The sequence below is a fragment of the Chelonoidis abingdonii genome, chromosome 9, assembly GCF_003597395.2.
Source record: "Chelonoidis abingdonii isolate Lonesome George chromosome 9, CheloAbing_2.0, whole genome shotgun sequence".
Lineage (NCBI taxonomy): Eukaryota > Metazoa > Chordata > Testudines > Testudinidae > Chelonoidis > Chelonoidis abingdonii.
In genome coordinates, this window is record NC_133777.1 from 6879834 (window position 1) to 6906466 (window position 26633).

The window sequence follows — 26633 nt, forward strand, 5'->3', positions numbered from 1 at the left end:
TGTTGAACTAGCAGGCCCAGCTTGCCAGGGTTTTGACTCTGAGCCTATGTCTACAATGCAAAAATAAACCAAAAAAACCCCACAGTGACACCAAGACTCAGAGCCCGGGTCAACTGACTCAGGCTCATGGGGCCTGGGCTGTGGGGCTAAGAACAGCTGTGTAGACATTCCTGCTCAAGTGGTGTCTGGGCACAAGGGAGAAGGTCTCAGAGCCGAGTGGGGACAAGGCTATTTTTAGCCAAGCAGCCTCTGCCCCAGTGAGCACAAGTCAAGTGATCCTGGCTCTGAGACTGGATGCCATGGGTTTTTCTCTGCAGTGTAGACATACCCAGAAAGCCCATCCAAACAACCACCCCCACTCTCCACCACGCACCAGCTGTGCACACCCAGGCGTGGTTCTGGGCCGCAGCCCACTCCTGCACAAGGGGATATTTTCTGAGGGCGTGGGGAGGGGAGGGGAGAATCACCCACAGGGGACATTCGCTTGTCAGAAAAGCAGTGTGACAGCAGTTCTGATGAGCGTGAGAAGTAGAGGCAGGACCCAGCAGCACTGGCCGGCTCCAAAGGCCAATGAGGAACACTCTTTGGCTAGAATGGTGACCAGGAAGGGGAAGGTGCCCCTTAGGCAGACGGAAAGCTCCAGGTACTGCCCACTACCACCTTTTCATGCAGGCGACAAGCAAATGCCGGCGAATGGCAACTTGGGATATTGGAGGGGCACTTCCTAGAGGGTCCCCACATATTTCCCTGATGAGTAGGAGATTCTACTCCAGCGCCCCTCCAGACATCAGCGGCACGCTTACCTGTCTGTCAAGTCTGACACAGGAGCGCTCGGCCAGCAGGAAAGACATTCCCCACAAGAGTACAAAGAATCCCTCTCTCTCTGAGGATCTCACAGCACTTTACACCACTCCGTGACTTGTGTCTCACAGCCCCTCCCCCGGTGAGAAGGTCAGGCTTGTCCTCATTTTACAGAGGGGGAAATGGAGGCACAGTGCGGGTCAGGGACACGCCTGAGATGCTATAGTCCTATTTTCTAACTAAAGGACCTATTTTTACAGCCTGTTGCCCCCTGTAACTTCACTTCAGTTTTCACCTCTCCATTTTAGAGGGGGATAAGAACACGAATTAGCATTAAAACACCCACTTGATGCAGGGCTGGGAACGTGCAGTCACTGGCCAAATCCGCTACAATCCTTCACTTCCTTTCACAGTGACCCGCCACTTGTCATCAGCAGCATCCTTGTGAATGGTCCACAGCTGACCCCTCTGTTGTGCTAGGCAAGAGAGGTGGGCCCAGAGCCTGGGCTGGATGTGGGGGCCAAGTGCTCCACAGATGGAAAAGGTCAGAAAGCCTCAACCATTCCCAGCAGGCAACCTGGGAACTGCTTAACTCAACACCCATCTTCATGAGAAACATTGCATACTCGCCCCTTCAGGTGCCCCAGACAAGGGGTTTACACTATCGGGCCGGACAAGCGAGATGGAACCATGCGGTGGCGTTGACGTGTCACGACACAGCTGTGCAGACGCTCGCGGAAGTGAACGCCAGCCGCTCAGATGCACTGAGACTTCTGCCACCGTTTGTGATGGTTTTCTGATGCCCGCTCGGGGGGGAGGAAAAGGCACAGAACTGCAAACGAAGGCCCTGATCCAAAGCCCTCTGAAGTCAGGGGGACTCTCTGCACAGACGTCAGCACGCTGAATGAAAGAACGGAGGCTCAGGGACTTCACCCTCCGACGTCACTCACTCTGCTCGGAGGAGGGGCGGCTACCGGGAATGGCACAGGTTTTCACTGACAATGCCTTTGGACCTTGTCACTCGCCCCTCTGGACACTGCAGTCCTGGGCTGCTCCAATCCTCTGCCAGCTCCCTGCACCGCTCCAAGCCTGTCTCCTGCTTCCAATTCGCTAAGGGCCTGGTCCTGAGACAGGCTGAGCGCCTGCAGCTTCCACTGACTTCAACAGGACATGAGACTGCTCATTTCCCCGCAGGATCAGACCCTTGCTGCTACCACTCAGCTGATCCAGCCTGTTCCCTCAGTCTCTGGTTGCTCGCTCTTCGGGTGATGTGACATCAGCAAGGTCTTGCAAACTAAAAATAACCAGTGCTGTTGCATGGTAATAATCTGGGGAAAGCACTGTCATTATGGCTCCCTGACTGTTCCCAAACCCCCAACCCCACCCACCCTGGAGCTCTCCAGATGGTGTGTTACAAAATGCAGCCCCCTTGCTAAACAGCAACCCTGGGATGCCAGCTGTCAAGACACCTAGGCAGCAGGCTGCCAACCATCTAGCCTAGATCCTAAGTCTGCTCACCTTCCACCAGGGTAGCAAGGGAAACGGCAGCCCCATGCGGTGACCTGCCCCCCCCACCCCACAGCCCCAGTGGGAAGAGAGCAGCAGCTGGGGGGGTAGCAGGTTTCACACTGCAGCCTGATCATCCTTTGCACGGGGAGCCGTGGAAAGGCGGGGGAGGCTGGCGCTGTGCAGCCCTGCCCCCTGGGCAGAAAGCGCCTGGCAGCCCAGGAGCTGCAGGCTGGAGATGCCAGCAGCACTTTCCAAACCACGCTCTGGCAGGCTGCCACACCGCAAACTGCTGCGTGTAATTTGATTATTAAGGCGGGGGGGGGGGAGATCAGAAATTGCCCAGCCCCCGCCAGGCTATGCTGCGCCATGCTAAGACGGGGGCCCCTCTCCAGCTGGCAGAGGACAGAGCTAATTGTGGAGCCACTCTCTGCTCGTGGGCACTGAAATCAAGCCGGGCCCCGCTCCCAGCAATTAGGCTGCGACTCAGGGATGATGTCTGTTAGCAGCCTCTGAGCGAGAGATGCGCCACGACCCCCCCCCCGAAACTGCATGCACCCCCTTGGTGGGGGATCTGGGTGCACAGGTGCTTCCCTCCCCAGAGGGGTGGTTTGTGGGTGTGGTGTGCCTCCTGGCGCCCATGGGGTTTGGGCACCCATGGCTGGGATCCGAACGTGGGAAAGGTGGCAGCTAGACGGCTGCTCGCGACAGCTGTTCCCTGGGTGTGCTAGACCGGCAGCAGCACGCCCTGAGCTGCTGGGGGAGTGCCAGGAAATCCGCAGGACTCCCCCGGGGCCAGGTAAAACTTCCTGGGGCTCATTTCTGCTCTTCACAGCCTGCCCCCTTGTCTTGCCTGTGCACCGGCACCCAGTGGGCTAATCGGGGCGATGAGCAGGCGCCCAAAGCCCCTCTCCCTGCCCGGGGCAGCCTGGTGCAAGGCCACCCAGCAATCTCGTCATTGCCTCGCGCTGCAGGGACACAGGGTGGGACAGGAGCAGGGCAGCCCCGGACTTCTGCCCCCCTCCAGTATTAATTAGAGCAGAGGGGGAAGGATTCTTAAGCCACCATCAACAAGCTGCAGCAACTAGCCCCTTGGCTCTGCCTTTGCAGGGACAGGGGACGCAGGAGAAGGAGGGTGGCTGGGCTAAGGGGACCCCCCCACAATGGGGAGGAGGCAAGAGAAAGCAGCTCTCCTCCCCTGCCTCCATCATTCATCTTGCTCGATTCCCCGCTGTACACTCCCTCGGAAATCAGCCGAGTGAAGCAGCTGTTCCTTGCACACTTCACTTGACCACAGATGATGATAAATGAGGCTGGGGCTGTGCGCGTGGGGGGAGGGGACGGCTCACTCGCTGCGGCCACTTGCAGCCCCCCTGGCTCCCCCCCAGGCAGCGGGGAATGCCCTGGGCGGGTTCCTCCAAGCTCAGCCAAGGGCGCAGCGCGAGGGGCTGGAGCCTGCCCCATGCTACACCGCATGCACCGGCTGCGAGCCAGCGGCCCCGGGAAACGCGGCGCGGGGCTCGGCCCCTGGGAAGCCCGGCAGGACGCCCTGTGGGAACGGCCGGGCGGGCTCAGCCCAGCAGTCCTAGCTCAATAGCCTGTCTCCGACCATGCCAAAGCCTGCGCTCCGGAGCTCCGCACATGGGCTCCATTGTGCATCGCTGCAGGCAGGCAGAGCCTCCGCTTTGTCCCCTCCCTCCAGCTCCACTGCGGCTCCTCCTCCTCCTCCAGGCTCCACCTTTGAAGCCCCCCCCTTCCCACCCCCTAAAGGCTCCGGGTTGAGCCTCCCCTCCTCAAAAGCGCTAATGCCTGGGTCCCCGCTGAGCCCCTCCTCCCCCTTGCGCGCACCCCCACCACCCTGCTACCCATTAACAATCGTAAATACTGGATCTCCTTCCTCCAGCCGCCTGCGACGGGAGAGGTGGCGGCGGCGGATGCAGATTGCTGAGGGCTGCTAATGATCAGGTGGCACGCGGTGGCAGCACGCAGGGCTCTTGGGGCGCTCAGCCTCCTAGTTAGCAGCGGGGCTGGCGCTTTGCAATGCTGGAAGCAGTGCTCTGAGTTCAAGGGGGAGCCCCGTGAATGCTCAAAATGCTCAGTAACTTCCCGGCCAGACAATGCCTCCTCCCTTCCCCACTGGGCTCTCTTCCTCCCTTTGAGGTAATACATTACGCTGTCCACTGCAGCTTCTGCCCACTTCCTGCATCCAGCTCATCTTAGAGGCTTCTTGCTCTCTGCCTTTATGCTCACACTCATCCCTGTACCCATCTGGAAACCTCAGCACAGCCCTCCCTTTGGTTTTCAGCCTGGAGACTCCACTCCTCCCAATCTAGGAATTTCAAAAGAAAACAGTGGCTGGGAATACGGATAATGACTCAACATTTCTTCCTACCACCCAGGATCCGATTCTCCTCTTACATGCAGCGCTAATGCTCCACTGACTTGCCCCATGTCCGTTTGAATCAGAGCGTTCTCACTCTTCTTCTTTTGGAGAGCGGCTCAGATGCTGGCTGTGGGGTTTTTTTTCGTAAAGTAGCTCTGGTGCATTCAGTCTCACACCAGATGTGGAGGAGAAATGGCCTGGGTGTATTAATCCCTGTAACCTCCCCTCTCCCCTTCCGTTTTTGATTCTTTCTTCCTCAGTTTTTCCTTTCAATTCTCTACCTTTCCCAAGCAACTTAAAAAACAAAACAAAAACAACAAACTGGGAGCCCTTAATGTCGTCACAAGTCAAAAGAGCAAAGGTCCGTCCTTTTCACCTCCTCCCAAGGCCAAAATCGCCAGAGGAATTACAAATGAGTGAGGGGAGGCATGTTCCACTGAACTCCAGCCATGAGAATATTGGGAAGATCCTGTGTTCTAAAACCCTGAGCAAGTCTCCTAACTCCCTAGTGCTTCAGTGAAATGCCAGCTGGCAAGCTCGGTTCAAAAAAAGCCAGGAACCTCCCTGCAAACCAGATGCTCAACCTGAGCTGAGCATTCCCAGGCAAGTGATTGGTACAGCAGGGAAGGATGCACTGTCGCAGAATGCATAGCCCAGGCTTAACATGTAGAGAGGAAAAACTCTTGTTTATTACTTCTCCCACCAATCCCCCCTCCCCTGGATTGGCATCAACCTTGAGAGGCTTGCAGGGGAATGGCAAACAAGCCAATCGTTATGCAGAAAACAGAACTAAGGTTAACGAGGGACTTGGCACTTCAGCCTCTGCACCTAAATCTTTTCGGCACTCTGCCTGAAGCTTGTGACGCAGGAAGACAAAAGCAAGGACAGCTGGAATGATATACTGACCCTCTGGCCTTCACGTCTCTCACTGTGCCTAGGTATTGCAGCAGGTTCAGAGAACCGATTTCAGACCAGTAACCACTAGAGGAACAATACGCCTAATGAAAGATAGTGCCTCATATACTCAGTATGGACCTGATGGCCTTCTCTTAACCGATGGACTTCACAAATACTGTCAATCTCTAGTTTGGAAGTGCTCACACTAACAAGACTGAGGCAAAATAGTGGCGTGGGAAGACCTAAAGACCCAGTGTTATGAGCTGTCTGTTCTCAACCTGCCCCAAGTGGAGGAAGAGAGATGGTGTACTGAAGTTCATTCACGGGGGTCCCCACAACGCACCAGACAAAAAAGCATTGGCAGTGACTGAATGGAACCTCCTGCGTAAGTTCAGCTGCTTGTCATATGCACTGAGGAGCGTATCGTGGTGCCAATCAAAGAACAGTTCCATAGGTGGACAGAATGGTACATGTTTCCCTGTAAGCTCCAGAGCTTGTCTCTCTCATCAACAGAAGCTGGTCCAATAAAAGATATGACCTCACCCATCTGGTCTCTCTACTATCCTGGGACCAACATGGCTACAACAACACTGCATATGTCCCTACCATCACACATCTGCTTGGCCCGTCCTGGCCTCCTCTGCGTATGTATTCGCTTATGTAGCCTGCGCTGCAGCCCATGACATTGCATCCTGATTGCTACTTTTAGCGAGCTAACGAGGTTAAATCTAGCACAGGTACGTCTACATGAGCTGTACATTACACTTCTGGTTACATATCGTGAGGCCCTGGCGGAGACCTCCATCACCTCGAAAGAGCACCCGGCCTCTTCTTTCACCACCATGGCCCCATACCGCTTCAACCAGGCTTTACAGGAGGATCAGACGGGGTCCCTTCAAAGCCCAGCAGTGCTGATCCTTAAGAAGTCCCTACAGCACTTCTGTCCATCCCCCTGAAGGAGAAAACCTCCACCAGTTTTGTAAAAGACCCCACTAGACATGTTGCCTTTTGTGTGAATTTCACACGGAGTTCTTGGGCTTCTACCAGGTGGCACGGATGTTGAACACACACTCAACCGAAACTCCTGAAACGAGGGGTCCTCTCACCGCTCTAGATCTGAAAACAGGGAGTCCTAGTGAAAATGCTGATACAATTTTAACTATAAATTGCCTGAAAGTCTCCCACAACCACGATAAGCTTTGGATAACCCTCCGCTGCTGCTCAGAGCAAAGCAATGGGCCGTCCGGATGGAAAGCATTTCCTTTTTTTTAAAAAAAACATATTTTCTGTCTTATAGACTGTGACTTTCCTTCCTTCAAAAGAACTATGAGATTCCACAGTAGTTTAAATGTAAAAGAAAACACCCCAACAACCTTGTGTCTTAAAAGAACCAAATCATTCCCCATGCTTCTTTATAGTATAATTCTGTTTTAAATTACAGACAGTTCATTTACACATTTCTAGTTAACCTGTACCTCTCTCTCATTCACCATTTTCAAGCCATTACTGGGCAAGAGCTTATAAAATTTTAGGTGCATTCAAAATCCACACCATATTTAATCATGGAATTAACTCATTTGCTTATGCAATCACAGTAAATGTCCTGTACGAAGGGAACACATAGGAGTTGTCTGATCACAGTTTGCCAGCAGAAATATTGGTCCAGGCCTAACAGGAGAGGGGAATGGTCTTGTGAAGTGAGTGTGTGTGTGTGTGTGTGTGTGTGCGCGCGTGCTAGTCCCAGCTTTGTCATGGACCTCCTTAGGCGAGTCACTTCCTCTCTGCCTCACTTTTCCCATCACTGAAATGGGGATAGTAATGCCTACCTAGGAGGGATGTTGTGAAACCAAATTCACTGCAACTTGTAACAAGTGTTACAAGTGCTGTTATTATTATTAAAGCTTTTTTATCCTGCCTCTCACTCTAGTGCAGGTGGTCTCAAACTGGGGGTCAGGACCCCTCAGGGGGTCACGAGGTTATTACATGGAGGGTCGTGAGCTGTCAGCCTCCACGCCAAACCCCACTTTGCCTCCAGCATTTATAATGGTGTTAAATATATTTAAAAGGTTTTTTTTACTTTATGGGGGGGGTCACACTCAGAAGCATGCTATGTGAAAGGGGTCATCAGTACAAAAGTTTGAGAGCCACTGCTCTAGCGCATACTGTGTACGGATCACAGGGTCTTCTCTGCCTGAGCTGATAATGGTGAATTGCTCTAGGAAATTTAGTGCTCTGCTCTCATGCAACTGGTTGGAGAGGCCTCCTCCATCAGACCCAGTTAAGTAGGGTGTGAAATGCCTTTTTACCAGCACTGTGATCGGACAAGCTGTGTCACAGAAACTATAGAACAGGGATAGGCAACCTGCAGCACGTGAGCTGATTTTTAGTGGCACTCACGCTGCCCGGGTCCTGGCCACCGGTCCAGGGGGCTCTGCATTTTAATTTAATTTTAAATGAAGCTTCTTAAACATTTTAAAACCTTATTTACTTTACATACAACAATAGTTTAGTTATTTATTATAGACTTATAGAAAGAGACCTTCTAAAAACATTAAAATGTGTTACTGGCATGCGAGACCTTAACCATCAGTGTCCATGGGCCAAATTCTGCAGTGATGGAAACTGCATGGTTAGGTGTCAATCGGTGTCAGTCAGAACCTCGACTGATTTGGCTTCGAGTGGGATTGCAAAATGAGGCCACCTGACCTGCTGAGGGGGCAGATGAGGGTGGGGAGGAGAGCAAGAAAAGCAGGAGGAGCGGGTATGAGCAGGTGAGGAGCTCTCTGGTTTACAACCTCCTTTTGCCCCCAGTGGCTGTCTTAGGAGCCAGCATCCCAGGAACTGAGTACTCACAGTGCTTCTGGAAATGGGATTTAGCCATCTCAGGCCACGTCTACACTACGCGCGAAAATCAATTTTAGATACGCAATTTCAGCTACGAGAATAGCGTAGCTGAAATCGAATATCTAAAATCGATTTACTTACCCGTCTTCACCGCGCGGGATTGATGTGCGCGGCTCGCCATGTCGATTCCGGAACTCCGTTTGTTTTGGTGGAGTTCCGGAATCGATCTAAGCGCGCTCTGGGATCGATATATCCCGTCCAGATCAGATGCGATATATCGATCCCCGAGCAATCGATTTTAACGCGCCGATACGGCGCGTAGTCTAGACGGGGTTTCAGTCACTTAGGCCTTGCAACTCTACATACAGCAATGCCAAGACACCTATAAAAATCTAGGCCACAGTAACTCCATTACCTGTTTAGGCTCTAGATTTACATCTGTGTAACTGAAGCCAGAATCTGGCCCAGTTCTGTGTCTATTACCCTCGCTTTGCACAGCTACTGAATGTCAAAGGCATTTGGTTTTACCCTGCTTCACCATTTCCATCCATTTTCTGACCTACTTACTCCCACTGTGTAAGTTGCACCGTTGTTTACATCGCCTCTGAAGTCAGCTCGCTCCATGCTGACTCTGGGCTCCAAGGGGACCACGCTTGAAATACTGGTTCTGTCTGTTTGACGAAGGAAATTAACCTTTTAGGAGTAAAGATCAAATCAATCCTTTGCTCTGTTTATGGATCACACTGCTTTGTAAGCAGCTTCCTCCTTTTCTGGGGCTAAGCACCTACCAGGGCCTTCAGTTCTGCCTTCATTTGCATTTGAGTGTTTCTTGCGGTTTGCTGGCTAGAGCTTTCAAGTCCTGTCTGAGAAAGCTCTTATATGCTCTGTCTACCAATACCCTGGGCTCCACACTGCTGGAAACTCCATGCTCTGTCTGGAGGTTGTGTTAAATTAAGACCAGAGATAACTGAAATCCCAGTAAAGGTTTAAGCCAGGGGTCTCAAACATGCAGCCTGAGGAGTTATTTGCTGCGGCCCGCCAAGTTCCTCGTGCCCTCCCTGTCCCCCCCAAGTTATTTCCTGTGGCCACCAAGCTCCTCTCACCCGACACCCCCCTCTCACCCAGTGCATTGCATCCCTGCTCCTCTGCCTACCTCCAGGTGCGTCCCGCCACCAAACAGCTGTTTGGTGGCGCTTAACACCTTCCAGGAGGGAGGAGCGGGGAGCCACGCACTCAGGAGAGGAGGAGGAGGAGAAGAGGTGGGGCAGGGGCGGGGATTTGCGGAAGGGGTTGGAATGGAGGTGAAGAAGAGGTGGGGCAGAGGCGGGGGCAGTGGGGGGTGTCAGTGATGCGGCCCTCAGGCGATATACTAGTTCTCATGTGGCCCTCCTGGCCATTTGAGTTTGAGAGAGGAGAGGGTTAACCCTTGGGGTGCCAGCACGTGGGCTTTGCTGATTTGAAGCACTGTTTTCCTAACTCTCAGGGAGAAGATTAAAAGCATTTTGTGATCCCACCAGATCATATAAACTAACAGGGTTGCGCCAGGTCACGATTTGCACTGAGGCTTACGGGAGGAAGCAGCAATGATGATTCAGCAAGTGGTGTGCAGCAAGGCTGTGCAGTTGGAGGGAGTCTCAGACGAGGCTCTGGCCACTTGCGGTGACTGAAAAGCCTAGGGCATTTTTCGTAAGAGTGGGTGTCTTAGTGTCTGAATAAACTCCAGTCATTGCGAAATGCCTGTTTCAATTCTACTGGCTCTTAACTGGACACTTCCTCTCCTAAACAGATGTGGAGCGTTGCTGGGAATTGGAGAACAGCTGCTGAGTAACAACACCCGTGTGGGTGAACTGTTACCTATGTGCTGGATCCCTTTCCTGTTGTTCCAGGGCGTGGCCAGTCCTAAGCTGCCAATGTCTGTAAAGCACTGCCAGATCCCAGTGCTGTAGGAAGTCGAAGAGTTCACGCTGACTCTACAGGAACTGCTTCAGTCACACATCTCCACCAATTTCTCACTAAGAGAAACACCTTGTAAAAATCTAGAATTAGGGACTACGGGGACGACACTACACGGGGCACCAGAAGATAAACTGATATGGTGTCAACAACACGGGCTTGTTGGCGCTTTTCCAGGGGAGACCTCCCACTGGTGTCACTGGGAACAAGACTGGCACGGAGGGTTCATTTCTCACCTCTCCGCCATCTCCAATCCCAAGGTTTGCCAAAGCAACTCCCGCATACAAAACAGAGAAGCCACAGGGCTGCTCTGAATTAGGCCCATTAGACTAATCCCCATGGAGCTATTCTGCCTGCCCAGGATCAGCAAAAGGCAGAGTGCTTTGCCTGCCTTCCCACTGCGATATGACCCCTGCTTGGAGAAGTGGCGAGACAGAGCTGGATTCATGTTCCTGGGAGATTCCCCAACAACAGAGGAATCTCCAGCTGCTGTTTTACCCCACCAGAGGCGCACAAAGGGGACTTACTCTAGGCGGAGGATCAAGTCTCCACATGGGTCCAATGAGGAAACAGAGCCAGAGAGGAGATTCTCCCACACTTTGCACGAAACTTGGCTGACGTCTGTAGAGGTTGGAGGTATTTTCGGACAGAATGAGGCAAGGAGCCTAAATAAACCTACTCTTCCCTTGTCTGTGTTAGACAAATATTTGTCCAGAATTTAAAGGACGATTCCTTTAAAAAGACAGAGGAGGCTCTGTGCATTCCTGCCCTCCCTGAACCTTGCTTAGGTCAAGTCTGTGCTCAGTTGTTGTTCTGCTCAACACTAGCCCAAACAGACACGTGTGTTATCTCTCCTCTCTAACCCCTGCAGAAATGATTACACCTCAACAAGGTCACCACTTGGCCACTCCTTTTCCAAGAAAGAGAGACCAGGGGCCTGATTCTGCCCACATGCTCCCATTCCCCGATGGACCTCAGCGTGGTTACATCCTCACTTACGCCACTGCAAGATCAGAATCTCTCAGCATGCTGGCAGCACTGTGCCATGTCTCTGGCCTTCTATTATATCATGTATTTGTATGATGCATCCCCCATACAGAGCATCACAGAACAACTGAGAGAGGGGGAGAGCACCCTAATCAGTGACTGGAGAGAGAAGGCTGTTACACTGCAGTTATAGTTTAAGGCTTAATCACCAATTATGGCCCCAATATTATTGCAATAAGGACCCCTCTCCCCAAAAAAAGTCAGTAACAGATGTCTTAGGATGAGATTTACCCCTATTAGCATTAGGGGATGGGGACAGTAGCCTCTCATTCCCATGCTGCCCCCAAGGCTGAGATCTTGGGATATTCCAATGCCAATTCCTTTTCTTTCTGGGCTTCTCTACACTTAAAATGTTACAGTGGCACAGCTGTAGTGTTTCAATGTAGACACTACCTCCCCTGTTGTCCCATTGGTGCAGGTAATTCATCTCCCTTAGAGGCAGTAGTGAGGTTGACAGAAGAATTCTTCCATCGACCCAGTGCTGTCTACACGGGGTGGCAGGTCGGTATAGCTGTGTCTCATGGGGTGTGGATTTTTCTCACCCTGAAAGATGTTGCTATACCAATGTCAGATTTCAGTGTGGACCAAACCTCTATTTCTCTAATGTTTGGAGCAGATTCGACAGACATGGCTCCAGTCCCCAGTCCTGTCCTTACCTCTGCTGCCTTCACGCCCATCTCTGCTTTCATTCTTGCAAATCTCTGAGCGGGAATCCTGACCCCATGAAGTCAATGGTAAATTCCCACTGATTTTGATGGGGCCAGGATTTCACCCTATGCCATCTCCATTCCCATCCTCGATCACCTGTGTGTATCCACTGCTGCTTTTCCTTCCAGTTCCCTACGTAGCCATTGCAAACCAGGGAAAGATGGCAGCCTCTCCCCCAAAACTGAAACATGAACCAGTCGGAAGTAGGAGCTGAGCTAGGAAAGGAGGGTTCTGCTGAAGGAAGGCTCAGGGGTGGGATTCTTTCAGGGAAGAGGTTGGTGGGGAAAGCACTAGTGATTGCTTTAAACTCAGAAAAGTCCTGGAAGCGTGCAGGTGGTGGATTACATACGCTGGACAAGGAGAGAAAGGCGGGAGGCAGGCAGCTACTGAACTGGAAGGGAACTGATGGCAGAGGAGATGATGGGAGGTGGAAATGGGACGCTGAGTTACAGGTGAATCAATGGAGAATGAAGAGTGAGCGAGCAAGGCAGAAGTGGGACTCCTGTATTTTTTTTAATCTTTATTCCGTTGATAATCCAAAGATCAGAAGGGTACCCAGTGCTCCAAATAGGGCCTCACAAATCCCTTAGTCAGAGCTAGAATGATTTCCACCAAATAATATTGGATGAGTGTCTCTATGCATCACCATAGTACGCTAGCCATCTAGTGTTGCTGCTGCTAAGCACTACATAAAGGGCTCAGATGTTTTACTCAAAGGCAGTGTGGTTGAATGGTTAGAGCAGGGAACTGACATTCAGGACTCCTGAGTTCTAGTTCCAGCTGTGAGGCCACGTCTATACGACACGCCGTATCGGCACGTTACAATCGATTGCTCGGGGATCAATATATCGTGTCTCATCTAGACACGATATATCGATCCCTGAGCGCGCTTACATCGATTCCGGAACTCCACCAAAACCAACGGAGTTCCGGAATCGACATGGCGAGCCGCGCACATCGATGCCGCACGGTGAAGACGGGTGAGTACATCGATTTTAGATAATCGATTTCAGCTACGCTATTCTCGTAGCTGAAATTGCGTATCTAAAATCGATTTTCGCGCTTCGTGTAGACCTGGCCTGACACTGACACCATGTGACCTTATGCAAATCAATCTCACTGTGCCTCCATTTCCCTGCCTGTAAAATGGGAGTTAATAATACCCATGCCAGAGGGCTACTCTCTGGCTTAATGAACTAAAGTTGTAAAGTGCTTTGAGATCCTTGGATGAAAGTTGCTATGGAAGGGCAAAGTATTACTATGATTCCTCTCTTGTGCCATGTATTTGCAGCGTACGGCCAGGCTGGATAGAGCCCTCTTCCACATCCACCATCTCCACCCTCCTCATTCCCAACCCATTTCAGAGGCCTGACTAAGCCAGGTCCGGATCCTCACAGAACATTTCTAGTGTGCTCACCTCCCTTCTTAAGAGATTCTGCTTGCAAAGCGCCCACTGTCTTTCAGAGCCGTGCCAGTTCTATTGCCACTCAAGCAACTTCCCACCTCTGATGTTAGTCTCCCTGAACTCTTGGAAGAATCTTGCACGGCATCAGAGGACTTGCATGAAAAAGAGGCCGTGGTGTGTCTGTTCTGTGTTTGCGTAGTGCCAGGCACAACAGGGCCCCAGTCCATGACTGGGCTCTCAGGTGCTGTCACAATACAACTCACCACTAGTAACAGTAAATTATAGAGATGTGCCAGGACCCAACCCCTGGGCCCACCTGGAGCAGTTTGGCTCTATCGCCAGTCAATTGTACCCACAGCTTTCTCCTTATCAGTAACTGGATCTTAGATCAATGGGATTCAGGAATGACATTTTCCCAGGGACGTGATGGAAACTGCTCCCACTCCTTGAGACATTCAGAACTAGGCTGAACACAGAGCACTGCCTGAGAGGCCCAGGGCCGGCTCCAGGCACCAGCTTAGCAAGCAGGTGCTTGGGGCGGCCACTCCGGTCCGGGGCGGCACGTCGAGGTATTCGGTGGCAATTGAGCCAAGGATCCCTCACTCCCACTCGGAGCGAAGGACCTCCTGCTGAATTGCTGCAGATCGCAATTGTGGCTTTTTTTTTTTTTTTTTTGGCTGCTTGGGGCAGCAAAACCCCTGGAGCCGGCCCTGGAAAGGCCTTTCCCCATCTAACTTCTAAGGGTCAAATTCCGCTCTTGTTTTCAGCAGTGGAAATCCAAAGTCCCATCACTGAGTTCCAGTGGGCACACTCCAGACTTAAGCCACCGTAGCTGAAGCCAGAATGTAGCCTTCGGACTCCGTAATGAACATTACCCAGATCTGCCCCCACTCATGCCCATATCACTTTCCTCATGAAGACTATGCACCTGATTCCACTCACTGTGGCCGCGTTATACTGAAGTAAGTGAAATCAGTCCCTGGGTCCAGCTCTGCAGTTTCCTGGTCCTTCTCTCAATCACTCCTTGGTTACAGTCTCTTTACATTAACTTCTCCCATTTCCAAAGAGGTTTTAATCAGATGGAAGTCTGGGGCTGTGCATAGTATTTTGTCATTCTTCAGGCATCCTCATTTTTTTGCTCACCTATACAAGCCCCGGCCTGATTTTCTTCAATATTTCTTCTCCTTCCCCAGGGAAATTTCTCTCTCTCGTTCCAGGATCCATCCTTTTTCTCTCTTTTGTGAACATGGAGGTGAAGAATTCATTTAAAATTTTTTTTTAAAGCAACTATTACCTCTTTTTGCCAATAAATTACCCTTTCCAACTTGTTGGGGCCCCTGCCGTCTCCTCCTCTGACCTCTTGTTTCTTGTGTACTTGGAAAAGGTCTCATTATTTATCTCAACCTTTTGTGCAATTCTCCCTTCAGTCTGCACATTTGCTTTTCTTATCATTTCACTCTCTTAATTTCTGTCAGTAACCTCCTCTGTTACTCCATGTCTCACATCACACACAACCCCCTGTCTGACACTTGATTGCTATTTGCTTTCCCTGGCTCAATCCACATTGGATTTTTCAACACACATACACACACACACACAGCTTTTTTTCTCCGACCCCACTGATGTGCAGCAGGATTTATGTCCACAATTCCCAATAGTATTATTAAGTATTACCCACATAACCTCCTCCACCCTCTGCCACGTATCAATGTGAGACCAGACCACCCCACAGTGTATTTATTGCTTGATGTTATACCATAACCCTTTGGGCATAAACGGATTTACCTTTGAACACTCTCCATTTCCCCCCAGTGTCCTTTTCGCTTTATTTCAATCAATTTCACCTGAGCGTTCTTTCAAAATGGCTCTGCTGAAATTCAAGGGCTCAAATCCTGCTCTTGGTTATGTCACTGTAAATTCAGAGTAACACATGGAAATCAATGGAGTTACTCCTGATTTACACCAGTGGAACTAAAAGCAGGATTTGGCCCCAGGTCTTCATTCCCTTCCCTGACCCCTCCTTTCTTTTCTTGGCATTAAAATGGGCCAGAACCAAAATCCCAGAACTTGGCATCTCCCAGCCCTCCCTCTCTTAAAAGTCTAACGAGTTCATAATCACAACAGCTTGGCTGCTTCCCCATTGGTCCTTATAGCCCTCTAGTCACATTGCTAGGATACGTAAAATCAAGGAGAGAGTTATTCCCCGCCTCACTTTCCTGTTTAGTTTAGTTATTTTTAAACATATTGGGCCCAATTTTCAACAGCCCTCTGAAAATGCTGCCTCCAGCCCCTGTACGTGCAGGCAGATAACAGGGCCTCTGTGCGTCAAGATCAAGCAGACACACACGTCCGGATTTTTACATGCTGGTTTTTGTGGGCCCAGAGGAGCGCTCCTGCACATTTCAGCAGCGAACGCTTTTTGTACTTTTCACAGTCAGGCACCCAACTCCCATTTGGACCATCGAAAAGGTCCCTTTTAGCGAGTGCATTTTCAGAGGGTCTCATAAAATGTTGTGTAAGGGAGCTGCCTTGCACTGCATCTACAACAGGAATTTGAGGCCAAGTCAAGCAAATCTGGAGCCCCCAGCAAAGCCATTTGATTTATGTTCCCTATATAGTCCCTCCCAAGGCATCGAATGTTTGGATTCCCCTACACCTCCATCTGGCTCACCCTTGACCTGAGCCCCCTGCCACAGCGGGAGGTCTGACAGCTTGTCTGGGCTTGGTCTGCTGATCAGAGTAATGCAGCCTTAGCGAACTGTGTTGTAGACCCTGATGCTTTCCCCTGACTACAAAGTCCTTCACAACAGTCTCCTGAGAATAGAGACCATCTCTAGAAACAAAAAGAGGCAAATACCCCTCTGAACAACCTGTGCGACGTGCGGCGTTCTGCAAATCACGCTGCTTTCGCTGCATTTCCTTCTCCCGGCGTTTAGAAATTACAGAGCCTATACTTCACCAAGTAAGGAAAACCTCCCCCTCACTCCCCGCCTTCTTTCTCCTCCTCTCACCCGTTTGAGGCTGAGCTTTGGCGTCTGCCGGCAGACAGGTCTGTACGCCAGAGATGTATGCAGCTGTACTGCTGCCAGGAGAGCCCTCTAAGTCATCTCCCTGAGAGGAGCAGACAGCTCTGTAATGAAGCGTAATGCTCTGACGCTCCCATGAATGACACTGGCCAACACCAGCTGAGTCTCAGCAGCTTATCAAAGCCTCATTTTTCTTTTTCCCTGTTAGAAAAAAAAATTAACATAAAACCCCCTTTAGACCAGTTATCGCGCATGTAACAAAAGAGGCATTTCTTTAATAGAGCCCCCCCCCCCCCCCCCCCATCCCCTGACGCTACACGCAGCCCTCCCTGGCTGCAGACAGGTCAACGTCTGGCTCGCTGACTCCGAACCGTTGGCCATGGGGAGGGGGAAGGTGGGGCAGAGAAGACAGGAATGTTAAAGGAGGAAGAGAGCAGGGAGGGGTAAAGGTGAGTGATCAGAGGAAGAAGGCAAAGGAGAAGAGAAGAGGGTCAGAGCTGCCTGCACAGCCAGGCATGGTGGCAATGGAAGGAGGTGGTTCTAGGAAGCAATTTCCTCCCCTTGCCCAGAGAGGGAGGGGATGGAGGATGGCTCTCAGCAGTGCTTTGGGGCCACTGGAAGGAGTAGGCAGCTGGTCCACAGGGAAATACCCCCCCCCCCATCTCTCTCTCACTGACAGGCTCAGTGGAGGAGTCACACTTACTCTCCGACTCTCCAGTCCCTCTGCAGCCAGACATAATCCTCACTGTGCACGCTGCCCCTTGGGCACGCTGCACTTCCAAACTGTTCTGCTCCCCACTTTCCCTGGAGGCAGTGTAATGAAAAGACCAGGTGTGTGCGCAGCGGGGGGAGATTCAGTGGGGGAGCTCAGGGGAAATGTTACCGCAGGCTTAACCTATTTCACAGGACACCAAGCAGGAATCCCAGGGAAGGAAATCAAGGTCTGATGTATGGTGAATTATTTTGGTATTATACATTCCCTCTCTGAATCCTGAAGACAAATACTCCTGCAGGTTAACTTGGAGAGCAGGTTTTAAAAAGGCCACCTTCTCTTGCCCTTTTATCGACTCTCAATCATCCCAACCAAGGCCCCTAACCTCACCTCCCTGTAAAATCTTGGCTGTTCCTTTTGTTCCAGCTGTGGAAAAAGAGGAGGGAGTATGAGGGGGAATTTGGGGCAGGGAACTTCCAAAAGGGATGATTAAGGAGTTAATCTGCCTGAGATAGATAAGGAGCTTAGAGCCGCTGGTATTTTACTGTCCAAGTTTGGATTCAGTGCGTCTTAAACACTGGCTGGAATGTACTTAGATACGACCAAAGTACATGTCCCCCTGGGGAATTACTAGGCTGCCAATTAGATTTGCTTCCTAGATTCACTCATCCCCTCACAAGCTTCTTCAGAGGAGGAAAATTGCTGCCTGTCCCCAGAGATGAAAGGAGGAGGAGGCGGAGAGAAAGAGGAATGGCTTAGCCTGCTGCTATACATACGCACAATCAGTGATGCTGCTTCCCTTATGAATGAATAAATCAAGGCTACTCGGATGCAACTTGGGGGACTGAACAGCTGAGTGGTGCTCTGGATGCCATGGGCAGGCTGGGAAAGCTAGACCTGGGGCTTTTCGGGGCCTATGTCCTTTTTTGTTTGCCGTGAACGGGACAGAACAACTATGGAATTCGAGCAGAGCCGCTGACCTTTTGACCTTGACAGGTATTAGCTACGCTGTGGTCAAAGTGTAGCCGCTACAGGAGGGGTAGGGAGCGAGGTGACGAGGGACGTCTGGTGCCAGGCAGACTTGCTCAAGAGACAAGCCGCTGTGACACGGAAGTGGCTGATTCCCAGGAGTAAAGGAATCCTAACAGTGAGTCACTCCGAGAGGCCTGTTTCTATGTGCTTTGATTTCCTGCCTATTACAGAGAGCTCTAAGTGCGCACAAGCTCAGCTGCTCAGCCGTAGGGAAGGCATTATTAATAATAATTATACACGTGCGGGACAATAGACAGACAGACAAAATAGATCCAAACCTCTGGAGGCTTCACAAACTAGCCCTGGATCCAGATCGGAATGCGATTGCTGGTTCCTATGTGATCGCTAGAAAGAGCTCAGTGCCTCCCAAAGGAAGGAAGAGGGCTGCAGAGTCAAAATGTGAATCTGGTCTCATCTCTAATACAGATTTAACCCAATGTGCTCATGGCTGTGGTTCTCGTGCACCGACAAATCCAAGTGCTTCCAAATACAATGCAAATTAACCAAGAGAGACTCCCCACCTGAACGAGAGTGATCTGCCCCTCTCTATATGCCCTTGCACTGAAGCACAAGGTTGGATAGTGCGCAGACGCAGACCTATGGACACTGCTAATTAAAGTCTCCAATAGTGAGTGCACGAGTGCACAAGCATCCTGCGGTGGAGCACCCAACAGGACATTAACTCAAAGAAGAACAATAAGATAAAGCCAGCCCCTTTGGGCAAAACCTGACCAAAAAGAGGGGCTATACTCCATGCGCTGAAGGATGACAAATTCTGGTGATGCGACAGGGGAAGTGAATGTCAGAGTCAAGGGCCCAATGCTGAAAAAGCCCAGCCATTTAAATGTGAGGAACCTCTACTGAGAATACACCAGCTGACTTCAGTTGCCACGGCAGTGCAGAAGAAAGAAGCAAGGACCCAAACCACAATACACCAGCAGATATACACATATGCAGCAGGACCTCACTAATTGATACTCATGGCTAGGAGACGTACGGCAAATTACTAGGATTTGCGAGTTGGCAAGTAAGTGGAGAAATACAATCTAAAAAGCAAAATCCAAATAAGCAATAAGAAAAATAAGCAATAAAAACCAAAGATTTTCCATCACAAAATATCATTTGTTCATTTATTTTCACTACTATAGTCTAGTTTTCATTATTTATGATATTCCGTAACGAACTGGCAACGTGCTGGAGTCTATTTAGTAAAAGTAATGAAGTTTGGGGATTATGAGACCTCATTACAGCGCTGGCTTGGCCATTAAATCTTTTCTGAGCATGGAGAGACAGATATTTGGGGGTAAAAACGAGAGAGCACGTGCATCAGCCATACAGAGAGCAATATTCACACACACAGACAGCCAATGCAAAGCTACAACATAATCTGAGCCGTTTACGCAATTGGCCCTACCCAGGCTACTCGAAGTATGGTATGTATGTTATAAAACTCTTAGAGCTAGAGAGATGCTCTCTGTCTCTCGGAACATCTGTCTTCCCCAGTCCAGTTCTCTGCCCTTCTTTTTGCTATCAAGACGTGATCCTCCCACTGACTTCAAAGTGGGCAGGGTCAGCCCAAAGTCAGCACCGCGGAGGCTGGCACCGGCAGCCGCTACAACAGCAAGCGGATTTAAGGCTAAGTGATTGGTATTATATGTAGCACCTAGAGGCACCGATCAGGGATCACAGCCCCTCTGCGCTAGGCACTGCACAAATGCATAACAAAAGGACAGACCCTGCGCCCCAGGGCTTTCAGCCTAAGACGAGAGATGACGGGTGGATACAACAAACTGACATAGGGATATTGACGATGCAGACGAGCACAAAGTAACAGTGAGATCATGATTAGCGGAACAAGCACTAGTCTCAGCACATCAGCAACCTAGGACTATGTTCACTGGAGTCCCGCAGAGCTCAGCATATGGCTGCTATAGGCAGCTCAGCTCTGTCCATTTGGTTACACACGTTCACCACACCTTTTTTGCCCCTCTCTTGTTCCAGCTCTAATTGTTGTTGGGCCTAATCCTGAAAGTCCCGAGTTAAGCTCTGGATCCAACAGGGCAACTCACGTGCTTAAAGCTACATACAGGCTGAGTCTGCATCTACACTACGAGCTAGGGTGCAAGTCCCCTGATCGTGTAAGTGGTCGCACAGGTAGTGGCAGCAGAGGCACAGCTCAGTTGTGCTGAGTACAAACCCATCTGACAACAGCGGGTATGTACTCAGCACAGCTACACTGCTACACTGCTCTCCCATTCAGCTACTGCGAGCATGTGTGCAGGAGCCCAGGACTCACCCCCCCTAGGTCGGAGTGCAGGCAGCCAAAGAGAGGCTTGCACAGATAGTTGCACAGATCAAATCTGCAACCACAAAACAGGTGGACTTTTAAGTATGCAGACAGCTCACAGCTAGCTACTTATCCTTGCCTCATCACCATAGCAACTGAGTGCCGCGCAGTCATTAATGGATTTTATCCTTCCAGTGCCTCGGTGAGGTAGGAAAGTGCTACCCCTATTGTACAGATGGGAAACTGAGGCAAAGAGAGATTAAGTAATTTGCCCTCTCATATAGGGAACTTGTGGCTGAGTCAGGAATTCGTCCCCAGTCTTTGGAGTCCCAGTGCCATTAGACCATCCTTTCTGCCCAATCTTTAGCCACGTACAAGGGGTCAGGAAAGGAAAGGGTGGTGGTATTGTGGTTTAAGGCACTGGACGGGGACTCAGGAGATCTGGGCTCATTTCTTAGCTCTATCACAGACTTCCTAGGTGACCTTGGACAAATCACTAAGACTATGTCTACAGTACAGAGGTTATGCCAGCACAGTCCCCTAGTGCAGACACAGCATACACAAACAGGAGTATTTCTGCTGGCACTCTTCTGTCGACATAACTGTGTCTACCCCAGGTGTTTTGTCAGTGTAGCCATGGCGATTGGAGGGTGGCTTTCCTACACCTTTAACAGATACAGCCATGCTGATATAAGCCTTAATCTCTATGTACCTCTGTTTCCCATCTGTAAAATGGAGATAATTATCCTACCTTTTGTCAGTCTTGTGCACATAGATTACGAACTTTCTGTGACACATACTGTCTCTTACTACAGTAAGTACAGCGCACGTAAGTACAGTCCCTGGGAAAAGGGACTTTCATCACAAATAGGGCCTCTAGCTGCCACTGTCAGACAAAATAACAATGATCTAGCAGTCAACGCAAGGAACCTGAAGACAAGCTTCTAACTCAGACTCCGCCACTGAGTTGCTGTGTGGCCTTGTGCCTAATCTTATCCTGCTGTATAACGAGCACAACAATACATCCCTCCCTCATGGGTATGTTGTAAAGCTTCTTTCATTACCGCCCCTCGAAGCTCTCTGATGAAAGGAAATACATAAATACTAAATATTACCATTGTATTATACACTCACGACGATACCCACAGTGGCGGGTGGTGATAAAATGTCACGTCTCCAGGATCCTGACGATGTACTCCCCATGTATATAAATACACATATATAATTTACTACAGAGAGAGCTTGTATGGGCTGCATTTGCTAACTCTCTGATTAGTTTCTCTGATTGTTTTCCAATCAAGTAAACATGCACCAGGAACACCAGCATGTTTCTTGCTGGGCCTGTCTAGTCATCGTCATACACTGCTGGAATACGCTGTTGTGATTTAAAGTTGTTGGAACATCAGCGTAAGATGCAGAGTGTCTTGGTAACAGTTGCTATGTAAAACATTCTGAGGTAGAATTTACTGTCACAGTTAATAATAGATGAAGGTTTTAGAATTTTTGATGCTTTACATTTTAAGCCGTTTGATTTTTAATGTTTCAGAAAAGCAGGGGGAAGAAAGGAAAAAAAGGCAGAAGTGGAACCGCAGCATGCAGTAAACACACTGAATCTTAAGACAACAATTGTAGGGGTCCATTTCTCCATGGCTACCCACATCTCACTCACATTAATGCTGACAGGTATCACCTGTGCTCAGTACTTGGAGAACAGACACCAATTAGTGGGCCAAATCCTGCCTTTGGATACTCCCATAGAAAAAGCCCCATTAAGGTACCCTAGGGCAGGATTTGGCACGAAAGGTCAAATTCATCCCTGGTGTAACTGCAGCGAGGTCTTCAGGGCTTGATTCTGATTTCATTTACCCCAGCGTGAATCAGTGGAGTTACTAAACCAGTGTAAAACAGGTGAGCGAGGAGAATCAAGCCTGTAAGTGTTCAAATCGCTCACAAGGCAACACTTTCTTTCCCCTATGACATATTTTATCTTTGCCTCTCTAATTCTGCAGGCACCCTTGTGGGTGTTTTTCAATGGGAGGGCTGCTTCTGTCATTTATTTACAGGGTGCTTTTAGGTTCTCTCCCCTCTTGCAGGTGTATTTCAAGTAGTCTCCTGAAATAGAACAGGTCTGTGCACCTGTGGTGGCATGCTGTTTTGCTCTGTTGATTAGAAACACTGTGCCAAAGAAAAGAAGATAAGGTCTTATTGTCCTTTTGAGATACTGTTGTGTATCTTACAAGATCCACTGATGCCTCATGGTGGGAGAGTGCTGTGCTGGGGGGAAGGTTCTTATCTCGGCTACCCCAGTGCAAACTGGGTGTAGCTCCACTTAGTCCAGCGAAGTTTTTTTTTTTTTTTTTTCCCCAGAGTCGACGACGCGCTTTTATTGACCAAGGTTGCGCTGGTGTTAAAAAGGAACCGAACAACAGAACCCCCAAGCGAGTTCTTGTGGAGCCGCGAGGAAGGCGGGGATGGAGGCCCCATCACTGGGAGGAAGCCATGATGCTGGAGACACTGTCAAAGTCGATCTTCTCCACTATGTTCTTGGGTTTGATGCTCTCCTCCTGGTTGCAGATGAAGATCTTGCCTGACTCCGTTTCTGTCCAGCCATATTTGCTCATCCAGACCTTCAGCTGGTTGTCTGAGAGGTCACCCAGCACCTCAGCAAGCAGCCACCGGTCGATGTGCTGGTATGTGATCCCCACCACGTGGCAGATGAACTTCCTAACGGAGTCTTCAAACCCCGTGATCCCATCCAGAAGCTCCATGTTCTCATCCAGGGCTTGCCAGAAGGTCTGGAAGTGGCAGGTCTCCAGTAGCTCTCCCAGGTAGAGGATCTGCCTGATCAGCCTCTCTTCTTGATGAGCCTGATCGATCATACACTTGCAGAGGGTGAAGTCTGTGTGCGGCAGGTTGGTCAGAGCTTTGAGCAGGATCTGAGCCATGATGGTGGTTTGGAAGAAAGCAGGATTGAACTGGTACAGCTTGAGCACGGCCAGGTTGGCCTCCAGGTCATAAGCTTTCTCCTTGGCCTGTGTCTCCACATAGTTACTCCAGATTTACACCTGTGTAACTGAGATGCAAAACTAGCCCTGGCCCGGAGACAATACAAAGTCCATATTACAGGTCAAAGGCTGAAATCTTTACTTCATTTTTACTGTCTCCCTTCTTCGGCAAAAGTCTCATTTAGATCAGTGAGAGAACTCCTGAAATCCTTCCTTAGTTCTCACTGAGGATAAAACTCCTTTGGGGCTAAATCCCACAGTCTTCATCTGTTTTTTCTTGGTCCTCATTCAGGCTAATTGCCATTGACGTCAATGGCAGTTTGGCCTGAGAAAGGACTCAATAAAATCTGAGTAAAGGATTTGGCATCAAACATATTCTCAGTTTTCTTCCCCTTTTAAAAAACAAAACAAAACAAACACACCGATTAATATTCAGGCTCAATCTTGGGGGCAAATTAATTCCTGGTGTCACTTAGTCGATTGACTGAAGTGAAGTTACACCAGGGAAACATTTGGCTCTTTGTTTTTAATAGTCTGCAGAGCTTCTTGCTCACCTGGAGCTATAAATCCTGGTACATCGCAATTGGCTGCTGTGAAACCATTTATATGACCACAAATATTAAATCCTTGAAGGATCAGGATGGCTTCAGGAAGGGAATAATTAGCAGGAGCGGAGGAACTCTAATGACACACTCTTGCTGCTTTGGCACAGATCTCCTTGGTAATTAGAGCGAGGCAGGAAATTTAGAAAACTTTTGATAAAACCTGGGGAACAAATTATGAGACATTTTTTGTTTTCCAACCAGCCCTACCAGTAATAATGAGCGAAGGTAATACAAGGACTGGTCCAACTGAAGGCAGTGGCAAAGCTCCCTGAAGTTCAGTGGCACCAGAATTTGCCAACTGTGACATACAAAATGAAGGGAAATAATGATGTGGCTGAGAATCAAGACAGCTACGTTATACTCATGGTTCTATTACATACTTCCCGAGTGACCGTTGGCAAATCGCTTAACTCGCCTGAGCCTCGATCTCTCCCACTATACAAGACATATAATATTTCCCCTCCATGTTGAGACTGGCATCATTAATGTTTGTGAAGCACATTGAGAGCCTTGGATTTCAGGTGCTATCATATGCAAAGGCAAAGTGGGATTGTTCTACAAACCAGAATTGTTTGCAGTTTTCCATGAGGCCTTAGCAGTGCAGGAGGACCTCATGCCCATACATGTTCTGCCATGGCTGAATACTGATGTGGGATGCACTGTTGCATGAAGCTCTCACAGACACCCTGGTGACTTCTTTGGCTGCTTCTCCAGAGCTTGTGATCTTACATTATCTACAGGAGATGGATTTTCAACTGAAAGGACCAAGTTCCACCCTTGACTGAACCAGGTGTATTACTCCCATTGAAGTCATCCTCAGGGATGGTCAACAGCATCATCTGCAGGAGATCATCACTCGGAAAATGAGGCCATGACAGGTACATTTCCACCTAGATGGTGCACTGCAACCAGCTGTGAGTCAGCTGGAAATGCCTGGTGACTCATTCGAACACGTATCCATCTGCAGTTAACGGGAGCCTCCTTGAGCATCCAAGGGCACAAAGTTGGCTTTACACTTTTGCATTCAACTTACTGGCAAAGCCACATTACCGGTCATCACTGACAGCAACATTAAAGCCAAGTGAAAACTGACTTGCAGTCTTTGCCACGGTGTGCCACATCTGCAGAGGTCACCAACAGCAAGATGGTGAATGTGCAGCAGGTTCACATAAGCCAGCTTTGGGCCTAATTTTCCATCATTGTATCCAATTTTACCTGCACAATCAGCTGCCCCTCCAGAAGTACTCAAGGATTTGTTTGGGACATTCATAAAGGGAAGTGGAGCACTTGGTGGGTGAAAATGTAGAATCTGCATGCACAAAACAGGTGCTCACCCAGTTTTCTGGATGCAATCAGTTGCTTGTGCAAAATCAGAAGCTGGCTGAAAATTTGGCCCTGTAGTTTATTTACAGTTTATGAATTTGGAGATAAGTGCTCGTCCCCGTGTCAATTTCTAGGTGCTGCTTTTTGCCCTTTCAGAGAGCGGCCCCACATTTTCAGCTATGACATGATATGCATGTCCCCAGCCCTCTGTTACTCTTATCTAATTGCGGTATTTGGAATTCCTGTGAGCACCAAGCTGAATATGTACCCACTGATGTCTCAATTAAGGATGGTATACTGCCTACAGCAGGATTTGCATAGACACAGCTTCTACGAGGTATAGTTTCCTTATAAAACTTCTTTGACAGATAAAGTATCTTGCCTTAACGAGGAGAATATTCTACAAAGATCCATTACTAATGGGCTTCAGTATGGGTAGGAACTGGAAGCAACCTCCTACCACAAATGATGAACCAAAACCAACTTTATTATTTGTCTGGTTCCCACCAATCTCATGAATTCAATTAAAGATCTCACCTCCACTCCATTTCCTCTTTGGTCATCCTGCGACTGTTTTTTTTTTTTATTTTAGAATTTCTTGACATTCAGAGCTCACATATTACATTATCCTCTTCCCTCCATTATCCAACTGCATACTAATAGCACATCTTCTGGCTTCTCTTTATAGTCACTTCAAGTATCACCCCTCCACTGTCTCAGAATCCAGCTTTCCAGCACGGGATCCCACCATTAGCTTTGTACCTGTTGTTGCATATTAACCTCTGCTGCATGCAGTTCACTACCGTAGCCTCCTCTCCAAAGCTTCCACTCTCCCATGTCTCCCAAAGTCTCAGCTTCCCAGCTTCTCTTTCCTTCTCGTTTTGTTTTCCAGCTGAACAACAGACCCCACGTTCGATGCTGTATTTGGGAACCTTTCAGAGAATACACTGTGCTGTGGGCAGATTGCTGTCTTTGCAGGAGAAGTATTTCCAAGTACCAAGGAGAATTAGAAATATAACGCTTTGTCAGTAAGGGCATGCAATTCCACCAAGTGCAACTGAAATCTCATGAGCAAACTTGAGAGGGACAGTTCCACCAA

The 26633-nt window shown here is 49.5% G+C and overlaps 2 protein-coding genes across 8 annotated transcripts in view; both read right to left on the bottom strand.

Annotated features, from left to right (window-relative positions):
• Positions 1-26633, bottom strand: part of RAI1 (retinoic acid induced 1) — a 132253-nt gene that overhangs the window by 21554 nt on the left and 84066 nt on the right. The gene's annotated exons all lie outside the window — the stretch shown is intronic.
• On the bottom strand, positions 22968-23630 carry LOC116814849 (eukaryotic translation initiation factor 3 subunit K). The gene has a single exon (XM_032762789.2). It carries the CDS (start codon positions 23544-23546, stop codon positions 23085-23087), a length of 462 nt encoding a protein of 153 aa, XP_032618680.2. The 5' UTR covers positions 23547-23630; the 3' UTR covers positions 22968-23084.